A 12,715-nucleotide genomic window follows, 5' to 3' on the forward strand; every position below is an offset into this window, starting at 1 on the left:
CCTCCAGCCAATGAAACTGGATGGCACCAGAAAGTTCTTGGACTGGCACCTGGACCTCAAGAACTGACATCTCTTATTTTTGTTCAATTTCCAAATTGCAAGGAATTTATACCTCTTCTTTGAACACACTCACATCCAGGTCATGGTATGCAGCTTTTCACAGAAATTTGTCCCTGCCCAATCATACAAGAAAACCTTTCTGACCCACCAGTAGAACTTCACTTCCAGAGTCTCTGAAGAGTTACTGGTTAAAATTTCTACTTTCATCAAAGATGTTCCTCCAAATAAATTTTATTTGTCCCTCTCCCTGTATTTTAAGTTACAATAAACTGTGCCTACATTAATCAGGTACCACTGAACCTTATTACTCATCTTTAGCAGTGATGAGGCTGTTACAGTTGCCTTTTTTTACTTCAGTGGCAATAACAGGCATTAGATAATTGTCAAAGTACTACTATCAAATGCATACATTGAACTGCAGTCATTTGTCCTTAGTAAGCAGTACAGCCTTCCCCGAGTTCTAAAACACCACTTAATCGGAATAAAAGTCCTTCCTTCCAGCCAAATTTAACAGGGAAGGCTTGTGGTCCCCTCATGGAAAAGCCGTACTTACAGGCATGGTCACTGGACCCTTGCAACAATACATCTCTCTGTAAAAGGAAGCAGAGTATGTAGCTTCCCCTTCCACTTTTCTAATGAGGAGAGGATCTATGGGAGCAGGCTGCAGGGAAGTGAACAACCCCCTTCCCAAACATCTTTACACACTCCACCTCTAAACTTGTGTGAACTCTCTTTTTCTGTATTTAGGGGGGTACAGTCCTTCTTCAGTGACCTTTTTGATATGCTTTTGACTTCCCTGTGCACTTACCATGTACCTGTTGCCAGCACCTGAATTTCAAGGATTCAGATTCTAAGCAGAGTATGTTGAAAATATATATTGGTGCCACAGTGCTAGGAACAGAAAGTCCCACAACTGCAAGTTTCTTAACATTATCACATAGAGGAAGGATCCCTATGTGTTTGTCCTTTTCTCGTACCCTTCTCTAGACATCTGCTCTTGGCTACAGACAGAAAAAAGTATAAGGCTGGATGGACATTTGTTCTGAACCTGTATGGTTATGTATTTTGCTGAACTTTGTCCAAAAATCAAGCTACATTGCTCACTGTTCACATATGTGAATGCTGTAAAACATATTTTTGAATGGCTATGTATTGCTACGTTATCTGCTAGGAAGAAAACACTGATAACATCTAAATGAAACCACAAAACTCAGTAGTGACAAAGATGTCTTATATTATCTAATCCATCCTGCCACTGTATATCCTGTGACTTTTTTGTGGGTTTTGCCATTTACTTTTAAAAATTGTTGCAATGCAGCACAGCAGAGTCTAGCATTGATATATCTAATTGGTATCTTACAAAAAGAATGAATACAAAGAACTGTTAAAAAATAAACACATGCCAAACAGCTAGAAGGAATTGGAAGGACAACAAAACTTTCAGGAATAGGTCACATTTCAGAAACAACATTTATCTTTTTTCTCTTTTTTGTGTGTGTGATTTTTTTGTTTGTTTGTTTAGTAACAGCTTAGGCACCAATAACAGCATCAATGAAGGGCTTCAGAAAATAAAATCCTGTGTTCTGCAACATTACCTGTGTTTTCTAAATATGTGGAGACCATCTCTGCTGCTTGGAAGCAGAAAGTTGGTAGAGACACTGCAGAAAGGAGAAGGGCTGGCATTTGCACACGTTTAACAGGGATGATTATTACAGGCAATTAGGCTACATAATTGCCCTAGGAGAGGAAATCATCTGCTGCTAAGAAACAAAGAAACCTTAGATTCTAGTAGCAGCCCCTACCAGCTGATATGCTGTTGCTCTGAAAGCCTTTACGTAAGTGTACTTGGTGACTTCAGTTGTGGGATATGTTCGGTTTTCATATCAGTGAACAGTGTGCCTGTGGCAGATTAGAATATTACTGCAAAAGCTGAATCAGGAGGCTGCTGTCTTCTGCACTTACCAGAAAAGGAAATCTTGCCTCCAGCTTGTGGAAAAGACTGCAGGTCCTTAAGTTTTCTTAAGTCTTCTAATACTCCCTGTATCTCCAGGAAGTTGTGGGGAACCTGTCCACGTTAGCGGTTGGCTCAGCGTAGGTAAGTCAGCTGGGCAATGGGGAGCTCTGTGAGGCTGGGGCAGAGAGGAAGCCCCTTACTCTGGGGCAGGAGGGTCAGGCAACTTGGCCACCTTGGGATCCCAGGGGCCAGAACCACCCCTGCAGCCACGGCACCTTTGGCATCTCAGAAAGCGACGGCCAGTGACGTGTTTGCTAACTTGTCCTGCCTTTACTTCAGCTCCTGTGAAAGAGGCACTGGCAGACACCCAGAGAGGGTAACCAAACCTTATAGAGAGGCCTCCAGAAAGCCGGAGAGCCCGGGGCAGCCCACTCCTGCACGGGAAAGCGGCACAGGTATGTCTGCAGCTGCAGGCTCTGCAGAGGCAGCAACGCAGGATGGGGGCCTGAGTGGGAGAAATGCAGGTTTGGGAGGTGGGGAACCAGTTCTTGCGAAATGTCCTTCACCAGCCAAGGCTTGAACAGTAACGTCAGCACTTCTGGGAGCAGAACGTCCTCCAGCATCTTCTTTGCAGGGTCCTCCTGGATCTGGCCTGCACAGGTTTATTATCATAATTAACACTGCAATTTGCTTTAAAGGACACACCACAGTAAGTTATTAGTAATTCAGGTCAAAGTTCAGCAAGGCCAGCCAAATGTTTACCTCACAAACAAAGCATCGTATTCATCTTCAGTTCCATGCAGATCGCCACCTGCAATTCAGGTGATGCAGCAGGGCTGTTACAACATTCACGAGCTCTAGAGCATGGTTTCCTCTCGATGTTTATCTTATGGTGCATGCTGCCTGATGCTGCTTCTACAGCTGAAGCATTTAGAAATCCTTTCTCCAAAGAAGACTCTCTAGAGTCTGTAATAAGTTGTGAGACACACAGCAGGCTTGGCATCAGTCAAGGCACTGAACTGCTCTGACCTACCTGATCCCCAATTTTTACAGACATTGTAGGGCTTAGTCCTTTTCAAGAGCTCTGGTCCTGTGGCCAGCTGGTTCAAAAATTCGGTGTGGAGCTCCACAAGGGGTTCAGTGCCGCAACTGTAGGTATTGGAAACCTCGTCCTGCCACCAGACTCCAGTGAGCATTTCCACACCTGACACCTTCCACTCAGCTGTATCTCTGCAGGCGTCCTTCCTCAAAAGGCAGTTTCTGCTGCTTCCACACTCAAGCTAGGTAGAGCACCATTTAGCTCCTCTGGCCAACCGGCTACAGAGCAGCATGTATTTCTTATTGGGTAGACATGGAGTAATTATGATGTCAAAAATATATTATGCCATTGCTTTGAAAAGCACCGTGCTGTGTTGCCTTTAGCTGCTCTGCAAGACAAGCTCTTGCACAACCCACTCCCTTCTTGCCTGAATAAATTCAGTGCTACCTCATCAGCTCCTGCAGCTCAGATGCCAAGTCATGAGCCTTTGACAGCAGTGAATTGACAATTATTGAGAAGCGTAGCATGAGACAAATATTTCTTTGAAAACACACCCCAGACACCATGGGAGAAGTAGGGGTAGAGGAGGTACAACAGTTGAGAAACGCTTTGCATGGTTTTCCTAGTGTTGCTTTGGTTTTTTACTAAGTGACCTGCCCCATGGGAAGTGTGTCACAGCCAGATCTTCACAGCATAGTAACAAGTTTGTTTGTTGTTGTTTTTTCTGTTAAAAAAGGCAAGCTTCAAAATGTGGCAAGCCAGGGAATTCCATTCTGTAGCACTGTTCCAGTGGTAAATTATCTTCTGACAAAAGATGGAGCAGAACACACAGAGACAAAATACAACCCTATTTATGTAGTGTCAGATTTTAATCATTCTGCATCTCCTTCCTGTGTGTATACATAAATATGCAGTGATGCTTAAGGGTGCAACACTCTTTTGTATACACACCATGAGGATGCATGTACTCTGTTCAGGTAAATCATTGTGTCTCTTCTGGAAATATGTCTGAATCATTTTGCAAGTACAACTACCATGATTCATTGCTAGCATGGTTTATCTATTTATTTAATTTAGCTGTCCAGCTCCTCTAGTGCTTCTCGGGACTTTGCTTTAAATTATTGGGAATTGTTTTACATATTACCCATATCTTGAATTGAAGAAAACCTTATGAAATTCAAAAGGTACCTTAGCATAGGGATAAAAACATGATATTCTTCCCAAGTAAACAATATTTTCACATGTATTGTAGGCCATACAGGATGGCCATGCACCTGAAACTGTTTTAGATATTATCAAAGCAAACAAACTGCACTTTTTGAAATTCATTTAAATCAAGAAACCAGATTCTGGATTGGAAAATGCCTCTTTCCAGAAAGCCACGCAGTCTACCTTTGCTTTAAATTAGACTTGCTAGCCTGGTGGTTAGAGAAACCTGGAACAATTTTTGTCATCATGTTTAAGAGGCAGAAAGCATGCTTCTATTACCCATGGCCTTGAAGCACAACCAAGCACCTGTTTTTAAACTTGTTTGACGCAGTTCGACTCAGCGCAGCAGCGACCTTTGCAAGGCTGAGCCTGGCATCACTGGGGATAAGCAGTTCCCACCCCAGACAGGACAGGCTGTGCGCAGCCCATCTACCATTCCTCTGCAGCACTCTGGGAAGGGTACTGTCCAAATAACACAGTCATTTAGTACAAACCATGCAGTGCTTGTTATTGGTTTCTTCTTCAGCAGTTTATTTGAAGAACTTTATAGCACTACAGAAACAGAGCAGTATGTAAGACAGAGAACATCTGTATTAGTGAAAGATACAACTGATACTTCAGAAAAAGTGAAGTTCTGCTTTGAACTGTATCCAACTAGATGGCACTTCATTCCTTACATTGAATAAACATGCCTTCAACAGCATGAAACCACCTATAATCACAGTATGTGTTTTTCTGATGCATTAACTCTTACATGCAGATAAACAGCCTACAGTAAGCAGTTGGCTTCCAACATAGCCAAACTTAAAGCACAGAAACATTGTAAAACAGCAATAAACATTGGCACTGGTGTAAGATTCCATAGTCTCCCATTCAGAAGCTATCATCTCCTACCATGCAAGAAGATACATCACCTTGCACATATCTGTATTAAAACAATGGTTTGTGACACTGTAACAATTTAGTCCAGTGATTCAAACCTCAATGTAATATTTTCTCTTGGGGTACACTCCTATTCATCCTTATGTCATCTGGCAGTCATCTGCAAGTATTGTGTACCATTGTACCTATGAAGAAGGTCCAGCCACATAATGAGTGGCAACTGAAGAGGACAGGTTCCATGTTGGGGACAGCCCCTGCTTCGGCCGGCACAAGGCTCACACAGTGCCCCAGCTGTCCTATGGGGTGGAACAGCAGTGGGGCAGGATCACCATGCATGGCCCATGGGGCCACCTGCTCCTCAAGCACAAAGGCAATGGGCCAGGCAAATCTGTCCTGACACTGCCAGTTGGGCAGTGCTGGTCTATTAAAAAAAAAAAAAAACACATCTTTGGCAACCACTTCTAGAAACAGTCTCATTCATCATTCTTGCCTCAGAAACAATTAAGTTCAGCAAGCTGCTGCCAAAGCAGATTTTTAACCCTGTTAATTCAAGAGCATACAATTGTTTACAACAAATTGGTATGTGTATTCCACTAAAATCTCTTCTTTTGTGAAAAGCAGGCCAACATATTTCTCTTCTTTTATTGCCAAGACTTGCCTATTTATTCTTGATCAGCAAATAATTGTGCTGTATGTACCTCAAGTGTGGTCCCGTGAACTGAATGCCCAATAGCAGCCAGAAAGCATTAGCCAGTCCTTTAGAGTATGTCTTCTGGCTTGGTTTCTTCCAAGTGAAATCCTGTTTGCATGCTCCAGCTCTGTTCTGCCATGTGAATGAAAGCAGGTTAACAGGTGAAGATGCACCGATTCATTTCAGCCACCCAGCTGACCCAAGCTAAAACACTTACGCAGCTGTGCCCTGCAGTGCACATTCTTAAGCAGAAGAGTAAAGCCTCAAGTCTGCTACATAAAGTTATGGCTGTATAGCTAAATAAGCTGATTTGTTGAAGAGCTTTGACTCTGGGCTCCCAGCTGAGCATACAGGTATCTGAATGTACCTAGTAGGTATCTAATTGAGGTACCCTGTTTCTGGAAGACAGGTTTGAAACTTAGGGCCTTAGTTACTTGCTCAGGCACTTAAATAGAAATTACTAAGCACCATTGCTTCCTACTGGCTTCGGTAGGATGCAACAGCTAGGCTGCTGTAGCTGCCCCAAAATGGGAAGTGGAAAGCACACCTTAGATTCACTGCTCTGAAAATTCTTAGCTTCATGGTGTGGTGGACAGTAAAATTTGTATCTGATATCAAAATTCATCTCGGGTGTTCTTTGTTAAATTTTATCACTGTTCTGCAATGGATTATAACATGTTGGAGTTTCTACAGGGAGTTCCAGGAGCTCTCCTCAAAAAAAGAGTGGCTTTTTTCTCATCAGTTGTAGCACACAGGAAATATTAAACCAATCAGTAAGCCTCTCATTATATCTCTCTGGCTATCTCTCTAGTCAGGAGGGGGAAAAAAAGTTGCACAAAGTGGTTTTTAATCAGCAGTGTGCACTCATACCAGCTTTTCACAGTAAAGTCAGCTCCACAGAGAGCATTAGACACACATAAGAAAATAATACTGTGTTCTTTCCGCACATAAAAATCAGAAAATAAGCATGGCAAAATAGTCATATGCCAGTGCAGTGGGAGATTGGAGGAGATTTTACAGGCACTACAACTGTTATGTCTGCAATCTGATTATACCAATACATTCAAATTAACACTTCACATACACTCCAACATTCTGAATGCTGTGTATAATGGTATCTTACTGTGGGACAGTGAAGAATACTGGGAGTATTCACTCACTGAGTATGAAATAATTACATGTGAAGCATTAACTCAGCTTTTCCAATATCCTACCATGGCGTGTTCAGACTTTACAAAGCGAGCAAATTATACCTGCCATGATGAAGCAGATAAGGAATGAGCAGGAAGGAGAGGCAGTTTTCATAAAAACCTGTAGGAAGAATGGCTCTGGCGAGGCATATGTCCTGTCTGTACAGCTCCACCCCTCCACCAAACTCCTTTTTTCTGTCACTGCTGCTTTACAATGAATGAGGTCCTGTGGATGCATAGTCGTGAGCACAGCTGACCACAATGTGTGTCCCTACAAGGAATACAATAGTCACACATCCTTCTCCTCGCACCTCTCTTGCTCACACATGTGATGACATTTGCTCCCACTAGTAATATACTGTCTGTATACTTCCATGGTTTAACCTGGGCACATGCTGCTCTTTCCTCCTGATGACAGAGGATCTGAGAGCTGGAGTTAATAGACTTGCTGACATGAGCCAGGTCTCCCTTATGTGTCAGCCAGTGGTGCTATGACATGCTTCTGCCACTATCGTTTTTGCAGAACCTCCTTGCAGAACATACGTTCATTTGAACAGCTTCCACCTGCAGCTAAAACCCCACCAGTCTGCAGACCTCTAAGGCTGCAGAAGACATGTCAGCATTCCCTCCCTAAGCATCCACTGCTATAAATGTTGTTTGAGCAGGTCACCAAGTATACGCACAGGTTTTTTGCAAACATTATTCTGTGCAGCAGTTTGCCTGCCTCTTTCTAACACACTTTTTATTCTCTTCCTTTTAGTATATCCTACTCAACAGCAAAGAGAAAGCATTGTTTACAACTGTATCCTGTGTGCCAGTATGCATACATATATCCTGATATGATGATAAGGCAGTTAACTCAATATAGCATACACTAAAAGAATCAGGCATCTAAAAAGAAGCTCATCATCTATAACCACAAAAGAAAGAAAAGAAAAGTGATGCACAGGAGTGCAACAGGAAGAAAACAGCATTAAGAAAAGGAAACAGCATAGGAGGGGAAATTCCTGTCAGTCAGCACTATTAGATGGTGAAATAGATGCTCAGGCAGAAAAGCGTAAACCCATTGCTCAAAAAAATTTTAAATGAAACTTTATACATTGCTGCATTACAAAAATGTACTTATAAGGATAGACAGCACAACACAAACGTCTATGATCGTGATATTTAAATATACAGTTTTGATCAGATAGTGGCACACAAGTGAAGGGCCTGATGGAAAGCAGACTTTCAGAAGCAGAGCCAGAACAACTGCGCTGTGACTCCGCTCCACGTCCTGCACCTCCTGCTGTGTCACTAGGTTGTCCCATGTCCTGGAGAACCACCTTTATTACTGACAACTATTAGCCTCAGTCTCACCCCCAGTGTCCCTGATGTGGCCCACCATGGCACAAAGCAAGCCATCCTGTGAAGACCATGCAACACAGCTGGGGTGCAGGCACCTTGGCGGAGCTCCCAGAAGTCCTTGCAAACTTTTTGCAAAGTCCTCCCTGCAAACCCGTAGTGCTGCTGCGCTGGGCACTTATTTCCTGGGAAGGTGAGGTATACAGGACACTGCTCCCTGACACAAGAGGTTATTGTCCCGACCCTCCAGATCCCTCAGATACCTGAAAAAGCACCCTGGACGTCTGGTGAGCCAACCAATATCTCCTGACCAGCTATCCCCACCACAGCCTGTAATACCCAAGTCTACTGTCTATCTTTAACACTGTATAGTTGCTCCTTGCAGAGTTATATATCTGAGCATGTAAAGATCAAGTCTACTTGTATCAGTAGATACCAACTGCTGAATTTTTGCTACATTGAGTAGTGTTGATCATTACAGATATTTGGAGCAGCACGACTTGCAAGTTACAACTGCCTTTGATTGCAATGCTGTATTAATAACATTTGCAGGCTAACTCAGTGTAATACTATTTGCATTACAGGGTATCTGCATTGAGCCAGAAGGGATTTCAGGAGAATTGTATGGGTCACTAAAATAAGAAATTGTGTACCTCTCATGAGGCACAGCTTACAGCTAGCTTCACAAGACTGCTGGGGAGGCAAAGGTCAGCCACCCGTCTTTCTAAAGGACTAGAGGCAACATCCTCACAAGGGTATTTTAGTGTCACCTCACTAATTTCAGTGTTTGCTGCATAATATATTTCTTCCATAAGAGCTGGAAAGTTTAACTTCCTACCAGCTACAACTATCCATGCCTACTGCCTCAGCCAGCAAATCGGTTGCGCTCCTTCGATCTTCTCAGGCTTTTGTTTAAACCACTCAAGGCTGTAAAGTGCTTCTTACACTTTACATAAAAGTTGATTTCAGGACAGTTCAATCTGCTCTTGGCTCTGAGAACTGATTAGGCCCCGAGCAAAGATCAGAAATATGTTCCTCAACTGTAAAACCATTGTAAATGATGAAACTTGCATTTACTAAGGGAAAAATATAAAAAACTCAAGAATCCAGACTTGCTATTTTCTAGGTACCGAGGCAATTGCCTTAGGCAGTTTCTGTTATCGCAGCTGCCAAAGCTGTTTGGTCTCTTAGCTCTTCCGCGTGACTTTTCTCAAAAGTCCTGAAGCAGACACCAGTTGATGAGCGCAGGTTAAGAAAAACAGGCTGTGCAGAACATCCTGTATCTTAAGTGCAAGAACAAATACTTGCAGAGGTCTTAGGCCCCTGTAGTTTTAACTTTGGCCTAAACTCTGGTTGCATTCCCATCCTACAGCTTCTCACAAGACAGTAACAAAGGCCAAGCAGTGCTAGATACCTCCTGTACAAGGGAGCATATTCCAGGAACGCTGGAGCTGAATTTGAACTTCCCTTATCAAGAACAATGAAACCAAGAGCAAGCAGTTTCCCCAAAACCACAACTGTTTAAGATACCCCATGTCGAAATTACTTTTCAGCAAGTGCTGCTATCAATCACTGCAAGACAGCCTAGGGGAAATGTAATTGTGATAACTGAGTATTTTTAGTGTCTATAGAGGAAGTGAGTAGTTTGACTTTCTTGGTCTCTGGAGAAGGGATCACTGCTATGCCATTTTAGCGTTATAGATTGTGCATAGCAGTGAAAGTGGTATTTTCCCTTTTAACATAGGGCCAAATCATTAACTTTCCATGACAGAACCTCTAAAAAAAAGCCACACCATCCTTAAATTGTTTCAGACTTAATTTGGTGTTGTCATGCAATTAGGTTTTGCAAAATTGGCTTCTGGAGTGACAGCTTCTATTGTTATAGCATATGGCAATCTGAGAGCAGCTTGTGGCAGATGTGGTTTATTCACTATTAGCTAGTTTTAGATTTAAAGATGTCATTCTAATCAAAGAAAATGTTAGATGTGTTTGACATCTAAGGAGTTTTGCAGCCCCCCCATCACACTTAAGCTGCTTCTGGCAAGTGGGAACACTGCAGCCCTGAATGAGTTCAAGTTATATTTAAGAACTAATGATGCAATTTACTGGAGGTCTGTACTCTACAAATCCATGTTTCTAGCATGTATTGTGTTCCTTCAGTAGACTACAAAGACCACCTATTACAATAAGTGAGCTCATTAAGCACACAGCTCCTTAGTCTTGCAAGCTGTTGCAATAAGCAGCTGTTGCAAAGCTCTGCATTCAGCTGGCCCAGGAAAGTATTTGAGCAATAGCTCCATTACTGTGGAGTATACCTTCGACTGCAGCACACAAGCAAAACATTAGTGGTAATTTCAGTGACATGCTTCCCCACCCAGTAAGTAAGACACTCCCAGAGCTTAATTGTCAAAAATTTATTATGAAAGCATCAATAGCAACAAATATTTCAATAAAAATTATTGCATTATTAAACCAGTTCTGCAGAGTGACCCAGGAGGCCTGTTTAAGTCTGTCTGCTTTAAAGTCTCTGTATTTGCCTAGTAGCCAGTCCCTGGAAGTCCATCAAATATTGAAGCTTTCTTCTCTGTGCTTTGTAGACAGCACAAACAGTTCCTAGTTACAGTACTCTGTCCAGTCCCTCTGGAAAGTTTTGGCCCACTTCCCTCAACCATCTCTCTGCCTTCTGAAACAGCTCCACCTGACCAAGAAACTTGCAATACTTCTTACAGTTCCATGGCATGTCAGCCTCTCCACTGTTGCACAGCCTGGGGCTCACTGGTGAGGCAAGCTGTTCTCCTCTCTCTCCTCCAGAAAAGCCCACTGTATGCCAGTCTGGATGACTTTAATCCAGTCTCTTGACCAGGTTAATCCATGGAATCAGCAGCCTGTTGCACACTTCAGTGAACCCACGCCACGTTGAGAATGCAACAAAGGTTTCAGCCTCCCCAGTGCACCAGGTCACCATCACTCAGGCAGGGTAATAGTTGGTACCCAGTCATTGACATTTCGGCACTCCTCACAAAACAAGTTCAGCTTTTCAATGGCAGGGTCCTTCCAGCCATCTTCATCTGGGTTCTGCGAGAAAGAAAAAAAAAGTTGCACACCGTGAGTGCTGCCCACCAGCTGAGGTCATCACAAGACATACAGAAGCATCAGCTTAGGACACAAGGCATTTTCAGATTGTTTCTGTCCTGGCACTGACAACGCAGGAAGCAGAGACGTTACCCTTGTAGGCAACAGAGGAAACTCAATTACGAGAAACGTAGCCTACTACTCCTCCTCCCCCTCTTCAGCTGCCTCGCTGCACGGCGTGTACCAAGCCCCCTTCCCCTGCCCAGGAGAGGCTCTGCCTCACAGCGGGAGACGGGGCCACCCCCGCAGGCCCCGGCCGGCAGCGCAGGCACAGCCCCGGCGGGCAGCGCCCCGCACGGGCACCCACCGTGATGAGGATGCAGTGCAGGTCCCGCGGCTCGCCGGGCTCCTCGCTGGGCCCCACGATGGCAGCCAGTTTGGCCACGTCGTTCACTCGCACGATGTCAATGTCGTTCTCGCAGCAGAAGGCCTGGATCAGGGTGAAGTGGATCTGCAGGGCAATGTCCCCCTCGTCCTCCTCGTCTGCGGCCAGCACGCAGAAGGCGACGTTGTCAGGGTCCCTGCAAGAGGGGTGCAGCGCGTTGAGCCCCGCGGCAGGCGCCTGGCACCCCCCGGCCCCCGCGCCCCACCGTACTTACACGTTCATCAGCTTGGCCGACTCGTAGACCCCGGCGGTGAGGCAGCCGCGGCGCTGCGCCGACACCAGCAGCTCGTGGAGGGCCTTGCCGGCGCCCTGCATCCTGCGCGCCGGGGGAAGGCGACAATCAGCGCGGCGCCGCAACCGGCCCCAACGCCGCCCCGCTCCCCTCGCCCCGCCGGCCCCAGCCCACCCGCGCCCGTCCAGCACGTACCAGTCGTGGCCCGCAGGCACTGGTTCCTGTCCGTGGACTTCCTCCAGAGTCATAGCAGCGGGTCCCCACAGCGCGGCGGCGGCCGGCGGCGGCCAAGTGTCAGCTCCGCGCGGCTCGGCAGCGCCACAGCACTCCGGGGCACTCTGCCGCCGCCCGCCCTACTTATAGTCCGCGCGGCCGCCGCGCCGGCAGCTGGCGGCGCCTCCTGGGCTCCCATTGGCCGGCAGGGGAGAGCGCGGGGACCTTATTATGCTAATCGGCGCGCGCCGGGGAGGAAGCGGGGGGGGGGGAGGGGGGAGGAGCGGACGGCTCGTGCCGGGAGGCCACGTGGGAAGGGAGCGGGGTGGGGGCGGGGCGGAGCGGAGCGGAGGCACACGGGGCCGGGGGCCGGGGGCCGGGTCG

At 45.6% G+C, this 12,715-nt stretch overlaps 1 protein-coding gene across 1 annotated transcript; it reads right to left on the minus strand.

Moving 5' to 3' along the window:
* Positions 1-10,768: 10,768 nt before the first annotated feature.
* GADD45G (growth arrest and DNA damage inducible gamma) lies at positions 10,769-12,447 on the minus strand. Its single transcript, XM_040580792.1, has 4 exons — positions 12,314-12,447; positions 12,101-12,202; positions 11,809-12,022; positions 10,769-11,444 (listed from the first exon to the last, which is right to left on the minus strand). Exons 1-4 carry the CDS (start codon positions 12,364-12,366, stop codon positions 11,334-11,336), a joined length of 480 nt encoding a protein of 159 aa, XP_040436726.1. The 5' UTR covers positions 12,367-12,447; the 3' UTR covers positions 10,769-11,333.
* Between the last annotated feature and the right edge of the window lie 268 nt (positions 12,448-12,715).

This window comes from Falco naumanni, chromosome Z (genome assembly GCF_017639655.2).
Source record: "Falco naumanni isolate bFalNau1 chromosome Z, bFalNau1.pat, whole genome shotgun sequence".
NCBI classification, from domain to species: domain Eukaryota; kingdom Metazoa; phylum Chordata; class Aves; order Falconiformes; family Falconidae; genus Falco; species Falco naumanni.

Bases quoted from the DNA above. Each gene is read 5' to 3' on its own strand.
- GADD45G (XM_040580792.1), bottom strand. From the start codon at position 12,366: ATGACTCTGGAGGAAGTCCACGGACAGGAACCAGTGCCTGCGGGCCAC. The intron at 12,203-12,313 runs GTACGTGCTGGA...CCCGGCGCGCAG, and splicing joins GTGCCTGCGGGCCACGACTG to GATGCAGGGCGCCGGCAAGG. The intron at 12,023-12,100 runs GTAAGTACGGTG...CCCCTCTTGCAG, and splicing joins TCGGCCAAGCTGATGAACGT to GGACCCTGACAACGTCGCCT.